This window comes from Synchiropus splendidus, chromosome 18 (genome assembly GCF_027744825.2).
Source record: "Synchiropus splendidus isolate RoL2022-P1 chromosome 18, RoL_Sspl_1.0, whole genome shotgun sequence".
Taxonomy (NCBI): Eukaryota; Metazoa; Chordata; class Actinopteri; order Syngnathiformes; family Callionymidae; genus Synchiropus; species Synchiropus splendidus.
Genome location: NC_071351.1, coordinates 6,241,751 through 6,266,822, shown reverse-complemented (window position 1 = coordinate 6,266,822; position 25,072 = coordinate 6,241,751). Strand labels below are relative to the sequence as shown.

Here is a 25,072-nt window from a genome sequence, read left to right as displayed (position 1 = left end):
TTAGAGTTAGGGTTAGGTTAGGGTTAGGGTTAGGGTTAGAGTTAGGGTTAGGTTTGGGTTAGAGTTAGGGTTAGGGTTAGAGTTAGGGTTAGAGTTAGAATTAGGGTGAGAGTTAGGGTTAGGGTTAGAGTTAGGGTTTAGGGTTAGGGTTAGGGTTAGAGTTAGAGTTAGGGTGAGAGTTAGGGTTAGGGTTAGGGTTAGAGTTAGGGTTTAGGGTTAGGGTTTAGATTAGGGTGAGAGTTAGAGTTAGGGTTAGGGGTAGAGTTAGGGTTAGGGTTAGGGTTAGGGTTAGAGTTAGGGTTAGTGTTAGGGTTAGAGTTAGAGTTAGGGTTAGGGTTAGGGTTAGGGTTAGAGTTAGGGTTAGTGTTAGGGTTAGAGTTAGGGTTAGGGTTTAGATTAGGGTGAGGGTTTAGATTAGGGTTAGGGTTTAGATTAGGGTGAGAGTTAGGGTTAAGGTTAGTGTGAGGGTTAGGGCTTCGGTTCCGGGGGTTCAGTTTATTGCACGGGCCTACTGGTCCCCGAGTACCTAAAAAAAGTTGGTTTTATTGTAGCAGGTGGGTGATGAGAAGAGAGGAAAGAGCAGATGAAGTATATGGGGTGAGCAAGTCCAGGCAGCAGTGATGGAGTGGAGATGGCGGGGTGGAGATGAGATGTTGGTGGATTGGTTGCTGTCCCTGTAGGGCGGTGCTGGAAGGTGGTGCTGAAAATAAACAGTTCTCAAAGGTTCTCAGATGATTTATTTCTCGTTGAGGCCCCCTGGTGTTCTTGATTGTAGTCGATTGATCCACTTTGTTTCTTGGTATTTCCTTGTCTTGGTGGTCCAGTTCTTGTTTCCCTCCAGGCCTGTAATAGTGAAGTCTGGAGTCTGGTGGCTGCGGAGGTGAGTGTAAAGGGTGGTGGTCAGTCCACCTTCCCTAGCTCTGTAGATGTGTTGTTTGAGTCTGGTAAGTATTGAATTTTGGGTTTCTCCGATGTATATTTTGTGGCATGTTGAACAGGTTATTGCATATATCATGTTGGTGGAGTGGATGTTGTATTGTTGTGTGATGGGTGCTGATTTGTTGGTGTGTCTGTTGTGGATAGTGGGTAGGTGTTTGTATTTATTGTCGTGTGGTGTTTTGGTCCGAGGTTTGTTTTGTGTGAATTTGGATTTTATTAATAGTTTATGTAGTTTAGGATTCTTTCTGTAAGCTAATAGGAGTCGGCAGTTTTGTAATGTGTCATATTGTGTTTGAGTGTTGATGAAATTGGCTCTTATTTGTTGTATTATTGTATTATTTTTTCGACTTTTTTTTACATGACAAGGCAAAAGTTTTTCCAAGTCTCAGTGTGTCGTGTCTCCATTTGGCCACCAGGAGGCAGTAGCCTCCTCGCGAGGACTCTGAACCTTCTTATTTTGACGTTTGAACCCTTTAAGTGAGGGTTGAAGGAGTGAGGACGGGCTGCATGACTCACATTTCCAAACACCAGCCTTCTCGACTGGGGTTTGATCAGGTCGTGACCTGGACACACGGGTCACACTGATGCCCTCAACCTTGAAGCCAAAAGAGCCGGTCCCTGGTGAGCACTCTGGCTGGGTGACACCTCGGGAGCCCTCAGTCACTGACTGGAGGCCAGCCCCCCCCACCATCATCCGATCCATCTCCCCTCTCCTTGCCCCACACCCATCCCCAAGCAAGGCCTGTCACTGCTTCAGTCTAAATTTAACCTTCAGCAGGACCAACTGCTCCTCGGCAGCTCCGCTCTCTTCTCCTGGCAGGAGGGATTCCATCTGCTGCGGGACCCCCGAGCCGGTCGGCTCAGCTGAGGATAGGAGCCAGGGAACCCTGAGCAGGAGGACCTTCTCTTGGGATCGTAGCGGTCGACACCACTCCTAGTGGCTCCGGCAGGATGGCGGCAAATGGGGACGCCACCAAGCCGGTCATCATGAACGAGGAAGAGCTGAAGAGGAAGCAGCGGGAGAAGCTGAAGAAGCTGCAGGCCACGGGAGGGAACCCCAGACCTGCCAGATCCCTCTTCTTCTTCACTCTGAAGAATCCTTTCCGCAAGGCCTGCATCAACATCGTGGAGTGGAAGTATCCTTTCGGTCCTCAGCCACAGGACCGTAGCGAGGTTCTCACGGGTGTCTGGGGTTGGAGGCTGCCAGCTCCTGCTCATGGGACCCAGCGGTCTCGTACAGTGTTGCCGCAGCGAGGAGGTTGGTGAGACCGCGCCAAACTAATATAACAATCAGAACCAAGTCATGAGTCAGACAAATCAGAATCACACCTCGAATCGAATCGAATGCTGCGGCCGCATCATCCTCACACAACTCAAACCCCAGGTGACTAACACAAATGCTCTGACGCGTTCCTTTGATCCGTGAAGAAGCAGAGCTCTCAGCCCAGGTGCTGGACAAAAAGCAGATGATTTCTGAGCGTGAGGGAAAGACTTCACAGCTACTCCCCACTCAGCTTAGCTCAGAGCCTTCCAACTGATCATTACACTTGTTTATAAATGGCTCAGTGTTGCTTTTCCAGTCAAATTACCTTCTGTAACTCAATATTTTGGTGACACCTCACCGTCGGCAAACATCGTCTGGAGCTCAACAACAGCTGATTTGCTGTAGAATCTGCGTCACTGGGGGCTTCAGCACAGCAGTGTGTGTGTGTGTGTGTGCGCGTCAGTAATTCCAAGGTAATAACAGCGACAAAAGGCAGTCTGAGTTCCTGTGCTCGGCTTCTGACTCATGAATGATGTCAATTTAAATTTAAACCCTCCAGAGTGGTTTTATTCCTCATGAGTGAGCGGTTCGGTCGTATTCTGGGTCTGCAGCTGTCAGGCTGCATCACAGCCAGACATGATGCTGAGCTGGCAGGGGATTTCTGCACGGCGCCCCCGTGTGGGGCCTCGGGGGGACGACAGCAGTGGTGTTGACGCGCCTCTGAGGTGCAGTACAATCACAACCCTTCTGCGTCCTAAACATGGTCCAGAACCTTCGAGATCATCATCCTGCTGACCATCTTCGCCAACTGCGTGGCGCTGGCCGTGTTCCTGCCCATGCCCGAGGAGGACAGCAACAACACCAACTCCAGCCTGGTGAGTGAGTCAGTGAGCGCCACCTACGATCCAAGTCGCACAGCCTCTGGCCCGGCTCCTTCCGAGCCTCCCCGGTTCTCACAGATCCATTCCTCAGAGGTGACACGTGTAAAAGGAGCTCCTGTAAAGTAGGTCGCTCTGGTTCTTGTGTTGCAGCGTCTGTTTTTATCTCCAGTAAACTTTCCAGCTCAAACCATCCCCCTCTGTGAGGCTGTGAAGACGATCGATGTGCAGAACTCGCAGGATGATGCTGAACTCCCGCCTTCCTCTTCGCAGGAGAGTCTGGAGTACATCTTCCTCGTCATCTTCACGCTCGAGTGCTTCCTGAAGATCGTGGCCTACGGTTTGGTGTTTCACGAAGGAGCTTATTTACGAAACTGTTGGAACATCCTGGACTTTGTCATCGTCTTCATGGGGTGAGCAGATCCTCTGGGGCTGGAGGTCGGCTCTCGGCTCTTCGGTCCGGTCACCCGTGATTGTGTTCCAGGCTCTTCACCTTCGCCATCGACACCATCAACAAAATCTCCGGCGTGCCGCTGGAGAAGGGAGGAGGCTTCGACATGAAGGCCCTCCGAGCCTTCAGGGTGCTGAGGCCTCTTCGCCTGGTGTCAGGAGTGCCCAGTAAGGACGCGCTCTTCAGATCCCATCGTCCTCACGATGGTTGAGAATCGGCTGCTGTCTCGCAGGTCTGCAGGTGGTGATGAACTCCATCCTGAAGGCCATGCTGCCCCTGCTGCATATCGCTCTGCTGGTCTTCCTGTTGGTCACCATCTACGCCATCATGGGCCTGGAGCTCTTCAAGTGTAAGATGCACAAGACCTGCTACTACTCTGGCACAGGTAGGTGGCGCTTCCGGTCCCCTGGGATCCCGCTTCCCCTAAGAGCCCACCTGAGGAAATCCTCTCTTCCCCAGATATCTACGCCACCGCTGAGGGTGAGATGCCGGCACCGTGCGCTCAGGCGGGCAACGGTCGCCGCTGCGCCATCAACGGCTCCGAGTGTCGTCTTGGATGGGAGGGGCCCAACAATGGCATCACGCACTTCGACAACATTGGCTTCGCCATGCTGACCGTCTACCAGTGCATCACCATGGAGGGCTGGACCAAAGTCCTGTACTGGGTCAGTGACGGAGGCCGATCCGCCGCAGAAAAGCTCATTAGCTCACGAGGTTCTTGTTGCGTCTCAGATCAACGACGCCATTGGAAACGAGTGGCCGTGGGTCTACTTTGTCCCACTCATCCTGATCGGCTCCTTCTTCGTGCTGAATCTGGTGCTGGGCGTCCTGAGCGGGTACGGTGTCCGGGCGAGTGCGAGTGTGGCCGGACACTGATTCTCACCTGAAATCCCAGAGAGTTTACCAAAGAACGGGAGAAGGCCCGGTCCCGAGGAGAGTTCCAGAAGCTCAGGGAGCGGCAGCAGCTGGACGAAGACCTGCACGGTTACATGGAGTGGATCACGCACGCTGAGGTCCTGGACGCCGACAGAGAGGGCAAAGGTGAGTGGAGTGTGAGAACCTCACGGTCGGGTGCTCGGTCCGGCCGACTCACGCGTTCTGAGCAGGACTGCTGCCGCTGACCAACGGGGACTCGGACGAGGACAGCTTGTACGGCCTGGAGGGGAAGAGTCGGGTTGTCTACTACTAGTGAGTCTGCCGCTGGCGTGCTCCGACGACGTGTCCTTGAGTCAGTGACTAAACCTCTGCTGTCCAGCCGCCTCGCTCGCCGGTGGAACCGCTTCTTCAGGATGAAGTGTCTGGTGTACATCAAGACCGACGGCTTCTACTGGCTGGTGATGATCCTGGTCCTCCTCAACACGCTGACCATCGCCACAGAGTACCATCACCAGCCCGTCTGGCTCACCTCGCTGCAGGGTCAGTGGTCCTCTTGCTTTTCCTGAACTGAAAAATGAACAGGAAACGATATTGTCGCACCAATGGTTGACGCTGTGGTGTCTTTTCCACCTGCGCTTCGACCCTCGCAGATGTGGCCAGTCGCGTTCTGCTGGTCCTCTTTGTGGTGGAGATGTTTGTGAAGATGTATGCGCTGGGACCTCGAGCCTACTTCATGTCGCTGTTCAACCGCTTTGACTTCTTTGTGGTCCTGTGCGGGATCCTGGAGATGATCATGTTCTCGGCCGGAGCCGTCACGCCCCTGGGCTTCTCTGTGCTCAGGTGCATTCGTCTGCTGAGGATCCTCAAGGTCACCAAGTGAGTACCGACGGCAGTGAGCCCCGGGGGCAGATATTTGCATTCCACCGCTGACGTACTTGTGCAGGTACTGGACGTCTCTGAGCAACCTGGTGGCCTCCCTCCTCAACTCGGTCCGCTCCATCGCCTCCCTGCTGCTGCTCCTCTTCCTCTTCATCGTCATCTTCTCCCTGCTGGGCATGCAGGTGTTCGGAGGGAAGTTCAACTTCCCCGACGACCGACCGAGACGCAGCAACTTTGACAACTTCCCTCAGGCTCTGATCAGCGTCTTCCAGGTGGGACCGCGAGCGCGTACGTCGGCATCCGGGATCCATCTCCGATAACCGTTCCACCTCTCAGATCCTGACCGGGGAGGACTGGACCGCCATCATGAACGATGGCATCATGGCGTACGGAGGACCAGTGATCCCAGGAATCCTGGTGGCCATCTATTTCATCGTCCTCTTCGTCTGTGGAAACTGTATCCTTCCACCATGCCCCCAGCTCAGAGAGGCCCTGCAAGGCATTCAGACAAGGTTCCACCCTCTTCTTCAGTCACTCAGACAGGACAAGACTTTTCCTGAGCTCACAAATCAGATATACTCCTCAACGTCTTCCTGGCCATCGCCGTGGACAACCTGGCGGAGGCCGAGAGTCTGACGTCGGCTCAGAAGGAGAAGGCGGAAGAGAAGCTGAGGAGGAAGCTGCTCAGGTCCAAGATGCCCGATAAGACTGACGAGGAGCGTGAGAGAATCGCCAAGAAACTGGCCGAGCAGAGAGCCAAGATCGAGGGCATGCCCACCACCGCCAAGGTCAGGAAGACACGGTCCTATTCTCTGTGGTTCTGACTTTTTCTGTTCTGTTCGTTCCAGCTGAAGATTGACGAGTTTGAATCCAACGTCAATGAAGTGAAGGATCCGTTCCCTCCTGCGGACTTTCCAGGTAACATCCGGATCCGCTCGCATCTTGCGAGATCTCACGCGGCTCTTGTTGCTTCCAGGTGATGATGAGGAGGAGGAGCCCGACATCCCCGTCAGCCCTCGGCCTCGACCGATGGCCGACCTGCAGCTGAAGGAAGAGGCGGTGCCTTTACCAGAAGCCAGCTCCTTCTTCATCTTTGGACCACAAAACAAGTAGGTGGAGCTCAAACGTTGGCATTAAGGACAAAGATGACTTCCGTTCGCAAGACAGAACGTCGACCAAAGTCCTCCGTGTGCAGGTTCCGTAAACTGTGCTACAAGATCATCAACGCCTCATCTTTCACCAACCTCATCCTCCTCTTCATCCTGCTCTCCTCCATCTCCCTGGCGGCCGAGGACCCCATAGACCCTAAATCCTACAGAAACCAGGTGAGTGCCTGACTCTCTGTTCTGTTGACCCCCACTGACACTTGCGTTCCCCTTAGATCCTGGCCTACGCCGACATAGTCTTCACCACCGTCTTCACCATAGAAATCGTCCTCAAGGTAAACGCGTGAGTCGTTCACCCTCGTCCGTGCGCATCTTCGCCAACGACTGTATCCTCCTCTCCGACAGATGACCGTGTACGGTGCCTTCATGCACGAGGGTTCCTTCTGCCGCAACTCCTTCAACATCCTGGACTTGATTGTGGTCGGGGTCTCGCTGCTCTCGATGGGGATGGAGTGAGTCGGCACGGCCTCCGACAGCATCGAAACCAAGTCGCGGGACTGAGATAATCTCTTGGCTCTTGTGGGACAGATCGAGTGCCATCTCCGTGGTGAAGATCCTCAGGGTGTTGAGGGTGCTGAGGCCGCTCCGAGCCATCAACCGAGCTAAAGGGTTAAAGGTTAAGTCGCACGTTTGGCCACAAATGCAGACTCCTCGTGCCGACCGTTGCTTCCCTCCCGCTGCAGCACGTGGTCCAGTGTGTCTTCGTCGCCATCAAAACCATCGGCAACATCGTCCTGGTCACCATGCTCCTCAACTTCATGTTCGCCTGCATCGGCGTGCAGCTCTTCAAGGTGGGTGACGCTCACTTGTTTTGGTTCAACGGTCGCACCGTCGACTCCACCGCCCCCTGTTTTGTCTCAGGGTAAATTCTACAGCTGCACAGACGAGCTCCAGACCAGCGAGCAGACCTGCCAGTGAGTCAAACGTTTCGGTCATCCTCGGTGAGGATATCTGAGTCCAAAGTCTGTCGTCCCCCGCAGAGGATTCTACCTGAAGCACGTGGAGAATTCACTGCAGGACACGGTGGTGGCCAAGAGAGAGTGGGTCAACAACGACTTCAACTTCGACAACGTGCTCAACGGCATGTTGGCGCTCTTCACGGTCTCCACGTTTGAGGGCTGGCCAAAGTAAGTGTCGGGCGCCTCCCGTCCCAGTCGACGAGACGCCTTCTCCCGGTGACTCTCCCTCTCTCAGGCTCTTGTATCGGGCCATCGACTCAGACCAGGAGGACCTGGGCCCCGTCTTCAACAACCGTGTGGACGTGTCCATCTTCTTCATCGTCTACATCATCCTCATCGCCTTCTTCATGATGAACATCTTCGTGGGCTTCGTCATCGTCACCTTCCAGGAGCAGGGGGAGCAGGAGTACAAGGACTGCGAGCTGGACAAAAACCAGGTGCCCGAGACCTTTCCGACGTGAACTTCAGCGCCAGTGTTTTTGCTGAACCGCTTCCGGTCCGCAGCGTCAGTGTGTCCAGTACGCCCTGAAGGCCCGCCCGCTCCGATGCTACATCCCCAAAAACCCCTACCAGTACCGCGTCTGGTACGTGGTGACGTCGTGCTACTTCGAGTACCTGATGTTCTTCCTCATCATGCTCAACACCCTGTGTCTGGGAATGCAGGTGAGGAACTTCCGCTGGACTGGACCACAAGCGGGTCCTGACTGAAGCGAGCTTGTTGTCACCTTGTTCTCTCTCGCCCGGCAGCATTGCAACCAGTCGGATCACGTGACCCAACTGTCGGACACTCTGAACCTGATCTTCACCGTGCTCTTCACTGTGGAGATGATTCTCAAGCTCATGGCCTTCAAAGCCAAGGTGAGCGGCCGCTTGTGAGGTCGCGTGACGATCGTTGTTGTAACACCTTGTGGTCGCAGGGTTACTTCGGAGACCCATGGAACGTGTTTGACTTCGTCATCGTCGTCGGCAGCGTGGTGGACGTCATCCTGAGCGAAGTGAACGTGAGTACGCTGATCTCGGCAACGGCGGTCACCGGATGCGGAAGAAGCCGGGAGACGCGACAAAGACTCTGCCTCTCTCGCGACACCTGACGCTCTGGCCCGAGATCCTGGTTCCATGTCGGTGGTCCCTCAACTACAACCCGGCTGTCGCGTCACGCTCCCTGTGCTCACTTCATGTCGCACCTGTGACCTAGTCCAGGTCCTTCACTGAGTCTGTCTCTCTTCTTCCTGCTTTCACATGCCCTCTGGCGGTCCGACCCCCGTCTTCCTGTGGCCCCTCCACAGACCGCCCTGGCTTCCAGTGGAGGACTGTACTGTCTCCATGGCTGCGCTGTAAATATCTCACTGCACCTCACTGCTGCATGCGCATGCTGGTCACTGCGGCCACGCGAACCTAACGCTCGACCCTCCGGCTTAGCCTTTAACATGGACACAAACCATGTGTCAAGAACGTAGATATGTCCACGCGAGGAGCATGGCGTTCCCTCCTCGGTGTAACTGCAGTGATCCCAGACGGCTGCATGCACACCCCACAAAGCTTCTCTAACGGCAGCGCCTTCGTGACGCTCCTGGTGGTTCGTCGCTCTGACTTCCTTTCTGTCTGTCGCTGGAGACCAATCCCATGCAGGAGATCGCGGTGAGTCTTCTTTCACTTGGCTCACACATGGTGTCCAGCTGCGGCTCAAAACCCTGTGCGTCTCCAGGCCGCCGAGAACGCCTCCGTCTCCATCACCTTCTTCCGACTCTTCCGCGTCATGCGTCTGGTGAAACTGCTGAACCGATCGGAAGGCATCCGGAACCTGCTGTGGACCTTCATCAAGTCCTTCCAGGTTCAAAGACTCACGGGTTTCTTCCGTCGGCTGACGCTGACCGCTGTCTTCCTCCTCAGGCGCTTCCTCACGTGGCCCTGCTCATCATCATGTTGTTCTTCATCTACGCCGTCATCGGGATGCAGGTGAGACGTCACGCATGGTGGAACCATATTCCGAACGCAGCGTTGAGTCATGATCTCTCCCCTGTGTTCCTCGGCAGATCTTCGGGAAGATCGCTCTGGTGGACGGAACCCAAATCAACCGCAATAACAACTTCCAGACCTTCCCTCAGGCCGTCCTGATGTTGTTCCGGTGAGCGGCGGCACCCTGATGATGTCTCCAGGTGGGAGCTCTGACCGTGCTTGTCCGACAGGTGTGCGACAGGTGAGGCCTGGGAGGAAGTCATGATGGCATCAATGTACGGGAAGAAGTGCGACCCCAAGTCGGACTTCCTGCCTGGAGACGAGTTCACCTGCGGGTCCAACTTCGCCGTCTTCTACTTCCTCAGCTTTTACTGTTTGTGCGCCTTCCTGGTGAGTGGCCGCAGCTCGCGTGTCCTCGGCACACGTGACGTGGTCTCCACGGTTACTGTCCGCTGCAGATTCTCAACCTGTTTGTGGCCGTCATCATGGACAACTTCGACTACCTGACCCGGGACTGGTCTCTGCTGGGGCCGCACCACCTGGACGAGTTCAAGAAGATCTGGGCCGAGTACGACCCGGAAGCGACGTAAGACTGGCCCTTCCCAAACGCTGTTTGTTTTGTTTGTTTGAGAGGACCAAGCTGTTGTGCTCCCACAGTGGGCGGATCAAACACCTGGACGTGGTGACGCTGCTCAGGCGGATCCAGCCTCCACTGGGCTTCGGAAAGTTTTGTCCGCACAGAGCTGCGTGCAAGGTGACGCTCTCTCGCTACAATAGGCTCTGGGCTTCCCTCTGCTCACCAAGTACGTCCCTCGTGTGCAGCGGCTGGTGGGCATGAACATGCCTCTGAACGGCGACGGCACCGTCACCTTCAACGCCACGCTCTTCGCTCTGGTCCGGACGGCTCTCAAGATCAAAACAGAAGGTAGAACTCCTCGGCTCGGTGCGTCCACTTGGCAGATCACAGCTCTCTGGGCTTTCAGGCAACTTTGAACAGGCTAATGAGGAACTGCGAGCGATCATCAAGTCCATTTGGAAGCGGACCAGCATGAAGCTGCTGGACCAGGTCATCCCGCCCATCGGAGGTGAGATGACCGCATCGCAGAAGCCTCTACACCGAGAGTGGCTCACCGCGCCTCTCCACAGACGACGAGGTGACGGTGGGAAAGTTCTACGCCACCTTCCTCCTCCAGGACCACTTCAGGAAGTTCATGAAGCGTCAGGAGGAGTATTACGGCTACCGACCCTCCAAGAAGAGCGCGTCCGGCCCAGAGATCCAGGTGAGCCTGGAGCCCTGCCTTTAGAGGACACGCTCACCGACCGTTGCTGCGAATGCTTCTCAAACCAACAGGCGGGTCTGAGGAACATCGACGACGAAGCAGCTCCAGAGATGCACAGAGCCATTTCGGGCGACCTGCAGAACGAAGAGGAGCTGGACCGAGCCATGGAGGAGGCTGGTGAGGAGGGCATTTATCAGGTGAGACGTGACCAGACGTGGGCGTGCACGTGTGAACACCTGTGCATCTCCAGAGGACTCATGACCTCTTCGGGAACCGCGTGGACTCCTTCCCTCCAGAAGTCGCCAACACTCTCCCTCCACAAATGACCAACCAGAGACCCCTCAAGTTCTCCGACGGTCGGTCCGAGTCGCCGGCAAACCCAGACTTCCTGTCGGCCGGAGGAACTAAAGACAACACCAACAACAACGCTTTCGCAGAGTCAGTGACCCGGCCAACACCCAATCATCTTGAATGATGATGATGATGACGATGATGTCCTTCATCTTACCAGGTTCTCCTTTGAGCGAGAAGGAAGTCCAGAGGACTGTGAGGACCTGGAGCCTGGTGAGTCAGGGAAGCCGCAGAACTTCATGAAGCAGCTGACTTCTGAGAAACTTGACACTGTGTTTCCAGACGACCGACGGCCCTGGGACGTCCCGGCCAGAGGAACCAGGCGACAGGTGAGTGCGACAACTATTCTCGCCACTCCATTAGCACCACCAAACCTTTTCCCAATACTTTTATTGGGACACAAATAAACAGTATAAACAACAAAACAATCTATGAAATATGATACAGATACACTCAAATGAATCGTAACCATCAGTGTTCTCCAACATCTGGAAAAAGTAGACAAAGGTAACAGTTTGATGTTCATCTGCAGCAGAGCCATGGCGACGGTGAGACTCCAGGAGCAGCGCAGGTGAGTGAACGGGAGCGACGGCACGCTGGGACACACTGACGTTGGACTCACCGGGCCGTTTCTCTGCAGACGTCCACGTACTCGTCCATCAACAAGCAGGAGCTGGCAGACATCGCGCAGGAGATCTTGAGTGAGCGCGGCAGCTCCGCCCTGAGGAAGAAGCGCCCCGTCCCTGTCCCGCCGCTGGTCCCGGACACGGCTCAGCCAGATCCGGCAGTGAGGAGGAAGCGCCGCCCGGTGCCGCTGGTCCCCTCTGTACCTGAGTCCGGCATCTAATGGAGGCCGGACACTCGCCCAGGAGACGACTCCGGTGGAGGGCTGAACTTGGACTCGCAGAAAAAAACTTATCATCTGAGGCTTGGTGTCGGAGCAGATGGACGCGGACGACTGGTTGGCGTCGCACTGACAAGGCTCCCGGACACGACACGACACAAATGAGCTGGACAAGAAGTGTTTTGTAACCTGGGACGTGACTGGACTGGACTGGACGGTTTTCAGCTTCACCACCTTTTATTTCTGGTCTGGCTGACGTCAGGAGGGATAGGAGAAATGAGGCGACCGCGGAGATGAGATCATAGCGAGAACAAAGAGGACACCCACTTATGAGCACCTGCTGAATACCGACGCTCATCTGACCCCTCACGCTGGGCTCAGGGGAGCGAGAGGTCAGATGTCTGGACCACACCTGACAGGTACGGACTGCTGCCCGTGCAGAACCTTCGCCACAGCCGACGCACCTGAGCGATACGGGGCAAGTGGTCGGAGTGTTACGGCTCGTGTAGTGTCTTGTGACTTCAGTCTCAAGTTTCCAGACTTCTGCTGCTTCTCTTCTCGCAACCTCTGTTGGGCAGAACCGTTTAAAAAATGCACTTTTTCATGCTTTAATAAAATTTAGAGGAGTGGTTTTTTTTTCGCATCTCAGTGCCACCGACAGAGACCAGGGTGGAAGGATCAGCACCAGGTGAAGAGAAGAAAGGAAGCGATACCACAGATCATTCTACGACCAAGTTGGTTTTTGCGGTCATAATGTTCCGGCTCTATTGAGAAAAAAAAACAGATGAATTTAAATAACTGACAATTTATTTATGAAACAAAGTTGAAACGAGCGGCGGTTCAGGGGGCGACCTCTTCACATGATCTCACCGCGCTGCCCAGGATGACAAACAGGGCTAAATGCTCGCGGGGGCGTTTACGGTATAAAAAGTCTGGGTAACAGCACAAGAAAAAGCCGACGTCGTCGATCCTAACAACTAACAGAGTGTGTGACTAAAATATAAAAATACAGGAGAGGAGAGAAGACCACAGAGGAGGAGGTCCAACCTGCCTGGAGACGAGCGGCGGGACGTCACTCGTTGGGGTTGGGGTTGGCGTCAGGATACTGCGCGAGGTCAAAGGTCATGACTTTGCTGATGACACAGTCTCCTTGCTGCGGGGGAGAAGAGCGTGGGTCAGTCGCCGGCGACAGCTCAGGGCGACGAGGACGCGGCTCACCTCGGGGTAGACGCCGATGAGCGAGTCGGCCTTGGTGTAGAACTCCTCCTTCAGCGAGATGACGATGGCCTGGAAGTTCTGCACCGACTGGTCTTTGATGTAGTTGGCCACCTGTGGACAACAGTCAAACCCGGTCCCGCTCCACAGATGTGACCGACGCCGACCGGGGCAGAACCTACCTTGCCGATGTTGGTGTTGTCCAGGGCGGCGTCGATCTCGTCCAGGACGAAGAAGGGGGCGGGCTTGTAGCTGAGGACAGAGGGTGAGTCGAGAGTCTCGCCGCAGAACCTGGCCACGCACCCCACGCAGGGGGCACTCACCTGTGGATGGCGAAGAGCAGAGCCAGGGCGGCGACAGTCTTCTCTCCTCCCGACAGGTTGTCCATGGGCCGGAAACGCTTTCCGGGCGCCACGCAGTTGTAGTTGATGCCGTCCAGGTACGGCTCCTCTGGGTTCTCGGGCCCCAGGAAAGCCTGCGGGGAGGGGAGCCGGGTGAATCGGCGTCAGCGGCCAGCTCTTTTGGGACTCCACTCGAGACTCACCTGAGCGCTGCTGTTGCGTGACAGCGACTTGTAGATCTCGTCGATGTTGGTGGCCACAGACTCGAAACACGTGTTGAAGCGATCAAATCTCTCCTTCTTGATCTGCTCAAAGGCCTGCTTGGCCTTCTTGGCTCTCTTGCGAGCCGCCTCGAACTCTGGAGGAGGAGACGGCAACCTCAGACTCGGCGTCAGACACCAAAGGAAACATTAAGCGGCAGGACGAGCGCCCGACATCTTCTTACCGTCGCTGGTCTCTTGGAACTTGTCTCTCACGCTCTCCAGCTTCTCCATGGCCTTCATGTTGGGGGCGCTGATCCTCTGCAGGATGCTCTGCTGCTCGTTCAGGCGCTGCTGCAGCGTATTCGTCTCCCCCTTGATCTCCTCCTCGGACAGGGCGTCCTGCAACACGTCGCGCCTGAGTTCACACGCCGACTTCCTCAGAGAAGCGGGAGCTCGTCTGTGCCAGTTACCTTCAGGTCTTCTGAGAGGTTGCTGTAATCGATCTCGATCAGAGCCTCCTTGGCCAGAACGCTGCTGGACGTCCTCTGGCTGCTGGACTCCTCCGACTGCGAGCCGCCCTGTGTGCAGCACCCCGTACGGTCAGCGCGGTGGCGATTCCAGCCGTGAGGGGGGAAGCGGCTCCTACCTCGCCCTGGCTGATGTCGTCCATGGTCCCGGAGCGCAGAGGCAGGCGGATGTCCTGCATCTTGCAGGCCTGCAGCAGGTTGTGGCGGTCGCTGCGCTTCTGCTCCAGCTTGGTCTCGATGGCGGTCACTTCCTTCTGCAGCTGCGTCAGCTCTCTGAGGAGAACGGTGACTTCAGTCTCGGCTCGGCTCCCGGCGGGACCCACGGTCAACTCACTTGTTGGCTCCGCCCAGCTTCTTACGGATCTCCTCCATTTCGTGGTTCTTGTCGTTGACCTCTGATTTTTTGGTGAGGTGCTGGTTCTTCAAGTCCTGCAGCTGAGCCATGGTCTCGTCGATGATCTTCATGTGTCTGTGCTCCTCCTACGACGCCACGAGACAAACAATTGACATTTCCAAAACACGATCGGGTGCTGACGTCATCTTTCACCTTTTTCAGTCGCTCGATTTCAGCCTCGTCCTTCTTGACCGTCTGCTCCCACATCATGACCTTCTCCTGGTCCTCCTTCAGCTGGTTCTTCTCGTAGTCCACTTGGATCCCCAGACGGGTCTTCTGGGTCTCAAACTCCAGACTGTGACGGGACATCTTTAGTGGCGTGTTGCGATGATCTCGGACCTGCTCGGCTGAGCCAAACTCACCGCTTCTTGGCGATCTCGTTCTGCCTCTTCACCTTCTCCTCCTCAAACTCTCGGATGTTCCTCACTCCGATCTCTTTGCAGAACTCCACAAACACCTCGTCCTCCACCTGGACAAGACGACGGACATGGCGTCACTGGTCCGTCGCCGGTCAGAGGTCGGCTGCGGTGTCTTCTCACCAGGTTCATGCGGTCCCTCAGGTCAGTGATTTCTCGCTCTCTGGACTGGATGACCCTCTTGATGTCGTTGATTCGAGGACCAAAGTTGGCCAGCTCACTCTCCAGCTTGGACTTCTCCTGCGGGGCACACGGTACGTTTCAGACTCTGGGCGGCACACAGACTCCGTCCACCTGGTGCGGCGACTGGGCTCGACCTGCATGTTGAGGGAGAGGTGGCGGGTTTTCGTCTGCTCCAGGTCACTCTGGGAGTACTTCAGTCGCATCTGCAGGCCGTGAGCCTGGGACTGAACCTGCCGCAGCTCTGCCTCCTTCCGCTTGGCCTTCATTTGCTCCTACCAGATCAAAAGCAAGGGATCAGACAGGTGCTTCTCCAGCATCGTCGCATGACATTACCTTCAGCTCATCTGTGAGTTTTTCCTTCTTCTCTTTGAGTTTGTCCACGGCCTTTTCATCCCAGCGTCGAGCCTTGGCTTTCAGGTCGCTGGCTCCTCCGGAGATGACTCCAGACTTCTGGAAAAGAGTTCCGTCCAGGGCCACGGTCTGGAGGTGGAGATACAACGGTGAGTGGGAAGACGGGACAAGACAAGCACGTGTGGGAGGTGGCGACCTTGTGTCTGTACGGGCCCCCGAAAGCGATCCTCCTGGCGTCCTCCACATTCTCACAGACCAGAGCGTTGCCGCAGGCGTACTGCAGAGCTTTCTTGATGTGCGGAGGCTCATAGCGAATCACGTCGATCACCAGCTTGGCTCCTCGCAGCTCTCGCAGCTTCTCGTCCGTCGGTTTCACCTGTCAATGGAGAAGACATTTTTCAACTTTCTGATCACTCGACGGCAGGAGAGCAAAGACGGCGAGGTCGCTCGTCAAACCGCACCTCCAGGTAGTCTAGAGGCAGGAAGGTCTCCGGCTCTCCTCGCTGCTCCTTGATGTACTGGATGCAGTCCCTGCCCGTCTTCTCCGAGTCCACGATGATGGCGTCCATGTTCTTGCCCAGCACTTTGGTGACGGCGATCTGGTACTTCTTCTGCGTGGGCTGGCACAGGTCGATGAGGCGGCCGTACTGCAGGGGCAGAGCAAAGGCCATGGGACCGGAGCGGCGGCGGCACGCGGCGCGGCAGGCGTCTCACCACAGAGCCGGGGTAGAGTCGCTTGATGCTCTCCATGATCTCAGCCTTGCGCTGCTGCCGACTGTTCTCCTGCCTGTCGATCCGGGCGTCGCCCAGCTGCTCCATCACCTACATCGCAACACAATGCCGTGCTCAACTCAACTCCAAGATGACCGTGTCCTGCCCGTCCGGCTCTCACCTGGTTGAGCTCCATGTTGATCTCGTCGATCCTTCTCTTTGCCATCTCCACCTCCTCCGTCAGTTCCTCCTCCATGCGCTTCTGCTCGTCCAGAGATTGTCTGGAAAGACGAGCGGCGCGCGGTGAGAGCGGGACCTCTACGTGACGCGGGGGGTGTATCATACCTGCTGGTGGTGATGTAGTCCTCCAGCTTCTCTATCCTCTTCTGGTTCTCTTCAATTTCACGAATTTTCTGCTTGATTTTAGCCTACGGAGCAGAATCCTCCATTAGACCACGAGCAGTTAAACCTCACCGCTCTCATCTCTTCTCTTCACCTCCGTCTCCACTTTCTTCCTCTCTTCGAGGTCCAGACGATCCTGATCCGCTTTCTGGTCTCGGTTGAACTTCTCCAGCTCCTGAGCCAGCGTGGCGGCACGTTTGCTGGCCTCCTCCTTCAAACGGTGGTACTGCTTGACCTGAACGGACAAAGGGCTCAGTTAGGGGCCCTGGAACTGAGAGGAGGCAAATGACTGCAGACCAACCTGGTTCTCCTCCAGGGTGAGGTCCTGGCCCTGACTCTGAGCCTCCTCCTCCATACGCTCCTCAAACTCCTGCTTGGCCAGCTCCACCGCCTTCATCTCTTTGTCCAGCTCATCCATGTCTGCTTTGCGCTTCTTGTACATCTTCTGAGCGTTCTGCAGAGACTTGCGAGCTGCCTCCAGCTTTTTGATCTTGTGAGAGGTGTTTTCTTTGGCCTTGATGTACTGAGGCCTCTTCTGGTTCAGCTCAGAGTCCTTCTCCCTGTGAACAGCACGGGAGTTAAAACAATTCCGAGATCCACACGCGACGTACGGCTCACACCCACTTGATCTCCTTTTCGATGGTCTGCTGCTCCCGCATCATCCTGCCCAGCTCCTTCTTCTTGTCCTTCAGCTCTTCCTCCACGTGGTCCATCTTTTTACGGTCCTTGTCGATCTCTTTGTTGCGCTGGCCGAGCTCCTTGTTCAGCTTCTCGATTTCCGTCTCGTTGTGGTACAGCTTGAAAAGCTGCAGCTGGATGCTGGCCCGAGCCACCTCGTCTTTCAGGCGCTGGTACCGTTCGGCCTGCGGCGCAGCGGAGATCAAGATTCAGGACGGAAGATCTGCATGTGCGGGACGTGCACAGATCATCAACAACAACAACACACCTCCTCCTTCTCTTGTTTGGCCTCTTTGCGTTCGGCTGCGATGTTTTTCTTGCGATGGTAGTTGAACTGCGTGTCCTCCTCGGCCTTCACCATCTCCTTCTTCCTGCGGTCGTACTCCTGAGCCAGCTCTCCCGATCGGGAGATTTCCTCAAACAGTGCAGTACGCTCTTTCGGGTTCTTCATGGCGATGGACTCCACGGCTCCCTGGTGTGAGAAACGCAAGAAAAACCGAGCTCGATGCCTGCTTTTAAGAAAGAATTAAAATCACCATCAACATCAGGAGGATTTACCTGGAACACCAGGAAGTTCCTGGCTTTAATTAGAATCCCAAGTTTCTCCAGCTGCTCGCTGTACTCAGGCAGTCCCACCACCTTACTGTTGATGCGATACTCGGAGGAGGAACCTGACGCACGTGTGATAATGTCAATAACATCAACATTAAAGGAACAATGGAGCTGCACATCACACAACAAAAAGTTATGGAACTGAACATTGTTGCTGCTGCTCAGGAAGCAACACTATTGTCATCTAGCGATACACACACAACATTAGTTTTTAATGTACAGTGGTACCTCGGTTTTCGAACGTCCCGGAATTCAAATCCCGGAAAACAAATCGGTGTTAGAACAAAAATTTAGAGATTTTTTGGCTTCGGATTTTGAACGAAAATCCAAAACTCAAACGCCCCCGAAAAAAGCAGCAAAAAAGACTGATCAGCTGACCCACTACACGCTTTTTTATTGTGTATAACGCAGCCTCTGTATGCAGACGTGTCCCGTTAGCTACATTTACTGACTGTTTTTTCTTCATATTGAGGTGTAAAACCTTTCCTGTCTCCACACTGGACCGTGGTAGAGTGTCACAGGGGAGGTGCAGGGTTTGATGTCCTGTTGTGGGCTGGAGCTGGGACAGGGATGAGGCGAGTCTGGGACAGAGCGTGACTTGGTTTATGACTTTGTCACAGCCAAACTGCACAGAAGCGCACATTCAGAGCTGGACACGCACCGGGCACCTCTTCACTTCTGGAGAGACGTCACTCACTCGGCAACCCCTCCCACATGCAGCGGCCACACACATAGAGGAACAGCGCACCTGCAGCAGACACTCTACATTCACTCCTACAAAAGCCTGTTTTAAGGCTTGGAACGCATTGTTTCTTTTTCCATTCATTGTAATGGGAAAAATCGATTCAGATTTCAACAAAACAAATCGCTTCTCGAACGGCCGTCTGTGGTCAAGAACCGAGGTGCCACTGTATGTGGGACGTGCTGCAAACATGTCGTACCAATGATCATCCTGGTGAAGTTGCGCTCATCTCCGTTGTCCTCCTGATACACCATACTGACAAAAGCCCTGTTGGCAGCCGGCTTCCCCACAGGAGCTCCGTGGATGAGATCCTTCAGGGTCTTAACACGGAGATTGCTGGTCTTCTCAGCCAACACAAAGCTGATGGCATCCATAAGGTTTGACTTCCCTGCAGACAAAAGCAGTGGCATGGATTAGATCAGTGCAAAATATCGAAGGCCATTCTCATTTAAGACACAAAACAAGACGACGACGTTGGTGTTTGAACGTCAGACGTCATCACTCGCTTGCCATGATAACAAATGCATTGCTGGAGACGTATAGTGTGGCGGCCGGACAGTAGACTCGAGCTCCCCGTTGTAAACCAAACCAACCGTACATCACAAACCGTGCAAGTTCAGTCTATCACGACCGACATCAGCACCGCTCGACGCCACTCACCGGATCCATTGGGTCCAATAATGGCAGTAAACTTGTGAAACGGTCCGATGATCTGCCTTCCTTTGTAGGACTTGAAGTTCTCGATCTCTATTAATTTCAAATACCCCATTGTTGTTGTTGTCAGTTCACGCTCTCAGATAAAAAAAAAACCGCTTAGCTCCGGTTGCTAATGCTAACAGCCGCTGTTTACACTCAGCGTCTCCTCGACGGAACCACGCGCGACGATAAATGCACCCCGCAAACGCTGCCGCTACATGCGCAGTTTGGAATGCACATTTGGACTCGCAGAAATCCACTATCTCGATGTAAAACTACGCTACGCCGCCGAGACGAGAGTGCGCCATTTTACAATCGAACCGGAAATAGCCGGAGCGCGCGGGACAAAACTCTCTCGCGAGAGTGCGCGCTACACACACACACACACACACACACACACACACACACACACACACACACACACACACACACCAAAACAGTTCGAAATGCAACAGTTTATCCAAACAGGTTCGGAACTCGTTCGCAAGATAAATAGAGAATGAAAAAGTTACTCGAAGTACTCGTTTATTTTTGGGCGATGGCCTTCTCGGAATAGAAAATAAAGACTCGACATGTCAGGAAAACAGTGACATGTCAGTCGTTTTGTCCGAATGTAACGTGCACGCGTCCCGTGGGCTTCGTGTCAGAGATGTGACGTCACTCCCGGCTGCGAGTTAGACGTCACCATGGCGACGAGACGCACTCCCCGCGACACCCGCAGACTCTCAGTTGACCTGAACATTCCACAATCTCTTTCGTCTATATGACACTTGCCTCGGCGAGTTGCCGTGACGTTTGCAGCGTCGTCTTTGTTTCATCGGTGACGGAGCCGTCGCGGGGTTATAAAGACAGTGTCGCGCGGGTGTCAGAGTTGAGGACGGCACGACCTTTTCAAAAATGGTAAGCGACTGCGTGAACAGTTGCGACGAAACGTCATGTGTTTTCGGGAGATGTTTTGTGCTGCAGTGTTGGTTGATGACGCGGTCGAACCTCCCCCACAGGCTCAGTTGACGCTTACCCATACGGGAGTTCTGCCTTTGGACCCGGCAGTGGTCAGGAGACGGCTGGCGGAGTCCGCGCGCCACTCGCGCATCTACGACACCAGGCAGCGGTGCATCGGCCTCGACCTGGAGGCTCTCGACAAGCAGGTCCAGGAGCGAAGGCGGCAGGAACGAGCCGAGGCCCAGCGCGACCAGGCTTTCGGTCAGTGACCTCTTGACCCGTTTGGAGAGAATGCGTCTTGAATCATTTCCAGCAGGGGGCGCCCCATCCCATCCGCTCTCTGATCCACCTTGCAGAGAAGCTGGGCAGAGACCAGGAAGACGTGCTGCTGCAGAAGGTCCTGGCCAACAAACAGATGCGGGCCGACGTCCACGCTGACCTCGCCCACTTCTGGGCCACTCACCAGCGTGTGGAGGAATCCACGGACGCTGACCTCAAGTTGCGACAGAACCTGGACTTCATCACAGTACCGGAGGAGCAGCTGGGCCTGTCCTCCATGCAGATCTTCCATGTAGGACGAGCCTCAGTGCAGAGGTAGACGGACGGGTGTGTGACGGTCACGTGTTGCAGGGAGAAGATCCTTTGGCGGGGCAGAGGATCCGAGAGCAGATGAGGCAGGCAGAGCGAGACCTGAGCACCCAGAAGAAGGAGAACGACAGGAGAGACCAGGAGAAGCAACGCAAAGGTGAGCGCACACACACAGAAAACACCATCCTTGTGAGGGCCATATGACATTTGGCTGGACCCCACGAGGTAAAGCTTCAATTTCAGGAATGAAGACTTCAAAATAACTGGGTCATTGTATTTGGGTTCCAGTTTGATTCAGAGTCCTGGTTCAGGGGAGCTATGTGGGAGGGTTAGGTTTAGGGTGAGAGACTGGGGAAATGATGAACCAATGTCCCCAGAAGGCCATAAAAACAAACGTGTGTGTGTGCAGAGACCCTGGCCAACCAAGCGATGGTGCTGCAGGACCTGAGGTGGTGTCACCTGCACGACCTGGAAGAAGAGAGTCGGCGAGAGAATCGCATCCGGCTTGGGAACTACAACCAGGGTCTGGTAGGACGCGCGCGCACACATGCCGGGAACAGGAAACGGGAAACACCGGGGCCTCACCGCGGCGCTGCTTCTGGCGGGACACAGGCGGCGGAGCAGTGGCAGCAGCGGATGGACAGACTGAGGCGGGAGGAGAGGGAGAACCTGGAGGAGATGTGGCACACCATGACCTCTGACCTGATGACTGAGCGACCCGAGGCCTCGCGGAGACACGTGGACGGAGGAAATCCCGAGCAGGTTCTGACCGACCGCTGGAAGGGGATGAGTCCGGAGCAGCTCAGCGCCATCCGCAGGGAGCAAGAGGAACAGCGGCAACGCAAGCAGGTGCGGAGTGGGCGGGGCTCGTGAGGAGGGCGGGGTCAAGCAGGTGACGACTTGTCGTTGCAGAGGGAGCAGCAGGAGACGAGGGAGGAGCAGGCGGACTGGGACTTCCTGCTGCTGGAGTCCTCCAGAGCCAGAGAGGCGCATCACCGCAGGACCGAGGCGGCGAGGCGGGAGCGCAGGCTGCGGATGGACCAGCTCAACAAGAGCCTGTCGCGAGAGCAGCTGGCACAGTGGGTTGGGGTCACAGCGGCCCGGCGCCGAGCACGGGAGCCTGACCCACGTCTCTTGTCTCCACAGCCAGGAGTTCCTGAACCAGAAGCTGTACACCAACAGACCCAGCAACGAGTACTTCCTGCAGTTCAACACCTGCTCCCGCTGAGGCCGAGCCCTCCGGCTTCTGGCTCAGCTCGGTTTCCTTCGGGCGACATGTTATATGCTTCTGTGAACGACCTGAATAAAGCCAGACGCCCGAGTGAGCCAGTGCCACTTTTCTTTTTGTCACAGTGTGGCAGAACTTTCTGCTTAACCCGAGTGAAGGTTGAAGCGGTCCGTCCTTGGATCCTCGCCTGAGAGAGGGTGGCCTTCTGGCTCAGCTCCATACAATCACCCTCCCCCTGGTCTCGGACTCAGAGACCCCACCCAGAAAGAAGCCGCTCGGCGTGTAAATACCAACTGTTAGTCTTTATTATACATGAACCGGCATCATAACATCTGTTGCATCGATGAAAAATAACATTTGAGGAGCCATTCTGCTAAATACTGCTTCCAGAACGATTTGGCGGCAAGAGGTGAGCAGGTGCGCGACGGAGGACGGCGGCTGGATGCGGAGTAGAAAGAGACACAGACGAGGCTACAGCAGACTACAAAATGAAAATGCTCTCCGACCTTGAGGCGGGAAGGCGAGGGAGTGATGACGTCATCACCCGGCAGGCACAGGAACTCAGAACAGCATGGACGTTTCTAGAATACTGTAAGTATGGCTCGATATATGGACGCGGACGCGGCTATGTACACAGATGCTACTCAGCAGTTTCACAGCAAGTTCACCTGAAAGCATCCAACAACACCCGAGGAGGAACTCTGGCCCCAGTTCAGAGGGTTCATGAAGGCTTGAGTGACGTCACGCCACAGCGCCACCAGTGGCAAACAGACGTCATGACAGCTCTTTTTAATCCAGAAAAAAAAACTGAGTAGATTCAACTCATTGCTTCATGATAGAACTCATTGTCTAAATGTAGAAGGAATAATTAATGCAACACGTTACACCATGAAATAAAGACAGGTCCCAACTGAGTCGTACAAACAGAAGGAAGTCGCTTCAGGACACGTCCTTCATGAACCCTCTCCAGCACCAGCTCGCTGCTGCTGCTCCGGGATGTTGCTGACAAAGTTCACGACGTGAAAATAAACGCTTCAAACACAGCCGTATAAAAAAGGTGGGACAGTTACAATCCGAGTCTTTTGAAAACTGAGAAACAAGGTTGACCTGATGACATCATCGTCCTCCAGCGGGAGCTGGGTCTCGGACTCCTACAATGCTCCGACGTTTCTACTCTACAACATTCTGTTTCCGCGGAGACGACCTCAGAAAAGTCCGACACGGTGACGGCCACGCGCTCCAGAACAAAACCCAGTCGTCGTCCGTCAGGACCTCCTGACCGGGTGGCCTCAGACTCGCAGGAGCCGATCCTCGTCAGGTGAACTTCACGCCTAGACTCCAGGCTGTCGCTCGGACGTTGACTTGACTAGATTCTGGAGTAAGTTGTGAACAGATCGAACCTTCTATCTAACCTTCATCCCAGTGGATTAAGTTGCCCATCCAGAACTAACTCTGAGTCCCGACCTTGAATTTGAATTCGCACATGATGAACCTGGAGATCTAATTCATTTAACTCTGACTGACCTGAATGAATCCAGAACTGAGATTAGATTTTGTTCTCAAGTGAAGGGCCTTCACCGTGTCACTGATGTGGAGAATGTCGGGGTGGCGTGGGGGAGGGGCGTCTCCACGTCAGAGTTCCTGCGTCTCTGGTCAGTCAGACTGGTCCACTGCTGGACTCTGCTTTGGTCAGGAGGGTCCGGTCGGTCAGATGGCTGCAGCAGCACCTGGACAGTCGGGTCTGAGGGGACAACAACACCGGGGCGGGGGAGGGGGCAGCAGGATTCGGGGGGGGCGGGGTCTTACTCGAGGAAGGTGACCGACAGGCCGTTGTTGGCGGAGTTGAGCGGCGAGCGGTCGGCGCCCTCGCTGGGCCGGCTGTACTGGCTGACCAGGGACTCGTCCAGGTTGACCTCGGTGGTCAGAGCGCTACTTCCAAAGAGGTCCTTGTCCGGGTCAGCGTCCTGGCTGCACAGTTTACTGTCGTGGCACAGGGACGCCTGGCTGGCCGCACGCTTTTCCTCCAGGTCACTGACGGACAGACGGATGCAGAGTCACTCACCGCTCAGGTAAAACACGCTATCAACGCTGCCTCTAGTGGCCAGACCTTGACACAACATGTTCCACAACAACCTGAACGCTTCATGGTGAAATCCAGGCTTTGAAAAGGCCTTCACACCTTCGTGTGATGAAGCCAGTGCTATCCATCTATTCAAGCTAGAAGCCAAACTAGAAATACTTGAGTCATGGATCTCAACGTAAAAGCTTGTCTTCCACTTCAACTGTTTCCTCAGACTTTCCTCCTCAGTCTCCACAGTGTCTATTCAGGCGTGAATGGACTGAAGTCTGTTGACATGACAGAACTAATCCATGGATCAAAACAGATCAGTGTGGACGAAGGTGATTTGAATGTCAAAAAACGTCACCATGGAGAACAGAACACTGGGATGAGATGCAAACACGGCAGAAATAGGAGGAACACAAAGGTGTGTGAGCTGTTTGCAGCAGCGCTCGTGCAGGACAGGAGGTTAGTTTGGTTCTGGCTCAATGATCGGGTTCTGACTTCAGACCACAAAGGGAAGAGCAGTCGAGTGCAGAGTCACTGAGGGACAAGAAAAGAGGCTCACCGTTGATCATCATAACTCTAGAGAACATCCGCAAGAGAAGAAGAGTTTTGCATCACAGATGACGTCACCGTTAACAGGAACATTTTCAAGCTTTGCTGCAGCTTTGGTGTTTTGAAAGGCTTCTCCACAGAGGAGGAGAGGAAGCGTGAGTGAGCACGGGAGTGTGTGAGGGACGGCCTGACTGAGCGAGGGGGCAGAGAGCTCCGCCCAGGTTTGTGTTCTGAACAGAAGCCTCTCAACAGGCTGCCTATGGCAGCGATGGGACAATGGAAAAAAAAGAAATAAAATCACGGCATACCTTTCCAGAGATCTGGAGGAGCAGGCATTAGGGAGAGCAAGGCACAGCGGAGCAGAAAAAGCAAACAGAAGCAAA

At 54.9% G+C, this 25,072-nt stretch overlaps 4 protein-coding genes across 9 annotated transcripts in view; 2 read left to right on the top strand and 2 right to left on the bottom strand.

Annotated features, from left to right (window-relative positions):
• The first annotated feature begins 449 nt into the window (after positions 1-449).
• On the top strand, positions 450-12,490 carry LOC128749345 (dihydropyridine-sensitive L-type skeletal muscle calcium channel subunit alpha-1-like). The gene is made up of 44 exons (XM_053848870.1): positions 450-2,075; positions 2,973-3,078; positions 3,355-3,494; positions 3,566-3,699; positions 3,765-3,917; positions 3,992-4,197; positions 4,265-4,368; positions 4,428-4,573; positions 4,639-4,720; positions 4,788-4,948; positions 5,059-5,284; positions 5,352-5,559; positions 5,624-5,744; positions 5,861-6,075; positions 6,136-6,205; positions 6,264-6,396; positions 6,483-6,612; positions 6,669-6,728; positions 6,799-6,905; positions 6,982-7,069; positions 7,137-7,244; positions 7,315-7,367; positions 7,434-7,580; positions 7,648-7,849; positions 7,917-8,075; positions 8,160-8,270; positions 8,330-8,413; positions 8,699-8,746; positions 9,027-9,050; positions 9,118-9,243; positions 9,303-9,368; positions 9,446-9,537; positions 9,599-9,758; positions 9,827-9,954; positions 10,026-10,122; positions 10,191-10,293; positions 10,352-10,453; positions 10,515-10,648; positions 10,720-10,845; positions 10,899-11,086; positions 11,160-11,212; positions 11,282-11,328; positions 11,532-11,570; positions 11,640-12,490. Exons 1-44 carry the CDS (start codon positions 1,891-1,893, stop codon positions 11,844-11,846), a joined length of 5,379 nt encoding a protein of 1,792 aa, XP_053704845.1. The 5' UTR covers positions 450-1,890; the 3' UTR covers positions 11,847-12,490.
• Positions 12,491-12,632: 142 nt separating this feature from the next.
• On the bottom strand, positions 12,633-19,667 carry smc1a (structural maintenance of chromosomes 1A). The gene is made up of 26 exons (XM_053848899.1): positions 19,279-19,667; positions 18,818-19,006; positions 17,823-17,935; positions 17,533-17,736; positions 17,211-17,449; positions 16,888-17,146; positions 16,681-16,821; positions 16,530-16,612; positions 16,366-16,465; positions 16,188-16,295; positions 15,935-16,120; positions 15,670-15,849; positions 15,456-15,602; positions 15,257-15,394; positions 15,063-15,179; positions 14,886-14,992; positions 14,677-14,818; positions 14,464-14,609; positions 14,249-14,402; positions 14,073-14,180; positions 13,845-14,001; positions 13,603-13,757; positions 13,382-13,533; positions 13,241-13,310; positions 13,062-13,172; positions 12,633-12,996 (listed from the first exon to the last, which is right to left on the bottom strand). The coding sequence occupies exons 1-26, from the start codon at positions 19,385-19,387 to the stop codon at positions 12,916-12,918; spliced, it is 3,696 nt and encodes a 1,231-aa protein (XP_053704874.1). The 5' UTR covers positions 19,388-19,667; the 3' UTR covers positions 12,633-12,915.
• Positions 19,668-20,016: 349 nt separating this feature from the next.
• Positions 20,017-23,670, top strand: ribc1 (RIB43A domain with coiled-coils 1). Of its 2 annotated transcripts, none has more exons than XM_053848971.1 (8): positions 20,017-20,214; positions 20,316-20,517; positions 20,613-20,827; positions 20,887-21,001; positions 21,254-21,372; positions 21,457-21,693; positions 21,757-21,927; positions 21,991-23,670. In XM_053848971.1, exons 1-8 carry the CDS (start codon positions 20,212-20,214, stop codon positions 22,261-22,263), a joined length of 1,335 nt encoding a protein of 444 aa, XP_053704946.1. In that variant the 5' UTR covers positions 20,017-20,211; the 3' UTR covers positions 22,264-23,670. The 2 variants fall into 2 exon arrangements, with proteins under 2 accessions (XP_053704946.1, XP_053704947.1); XM_053848972.1 differs by having other exon boundaries at positions 20,027-20,214; positions 21,757-21,923; positions 21,991-22,193.
• The window catches only part of l1cama (L1 cell adhesion molecule, paralog a), a 28,852-nt gene continuing 25,698 nt past the window's right edge, over positions 21,919-25,072 (bottom strand). For 2 of the 5 annotated variants that reach the window (XM_053848884.1, XM_053848886.1), the window contains exon 29: positions 23,952-25,009. In XM_053848884.1, coding sequence (XP_053704859.1) covers positions 24,709-25,009 — 301 coding nt within the window. In that variant the 3' untranslated portion in view covers positions 23,952-24,708. Of the gene's footprint in view, positions 25,010-25,072 lie in introns of all 5 variants that reach the window. The other 3 variants (XM_053848887.1, XM_053848889.1, XM_053848888.1) reach the window with 3 other exon arrangements.

Coding starts and splice junctions, on each gene's coding strand:
- LOC128749345 (XM_053848870.1), top strand. CDS start 1,891: ATGGCGGCAAATGGGGACGCCACCAAGCCGGTCATCATGAACGAGGAA. Junction 6,397..6,482: donor ATCTTTGGACCACAAAACAA/GTAGGTGGAGCT, acceptor CTCCGTGTGCAG/GTTCCGTAAACTGTGCTACA. Junction 8,076..8,159: donor CCCTGTGTCTGGGAATGCAG/GTGAGGAACTTC, acceptor CTCGCCCGGCAG/CATTGCAACCAGTCGGATCA.
- smc1a (XM_053848899.1), bottom strand. CDS start 19,387: ATGGGGTATTTGAAATTAATAGAGATCGAGAACTTCAAGTCCTACAAA. Junction 17,450..17,532: donor CCAAACAAGAGAAGGAGGAG/GTGTGTTGTTGT, acceptor GCTGCGCCGCAG/GCCGAACGGTACCAGCGCCT. Junction 16,121..16,187: donor GACTCTACCCCGGCTCTGTG/GTGAGACGCCTG, acceptor CTGCCCCTGCAG/TACGGCCGCCTCATCGACCT.
- ribc1 (XM_053848971.1), top strand. Junction 21,373..21,456: donor GGAACTACAACCAGGGTCTG/GTAGGACGCGCG, acceptor GGCGGGACACAG/GCGGCGGAGCAGTGGCAGCA. Junction 21,928..21,990: donor GAGAGCAGCTGGCACAGTGG/GTTGGGGTCACA, acceptor TTGTCTCCACAG/CCAGGAGTTCCTGAACCAGA.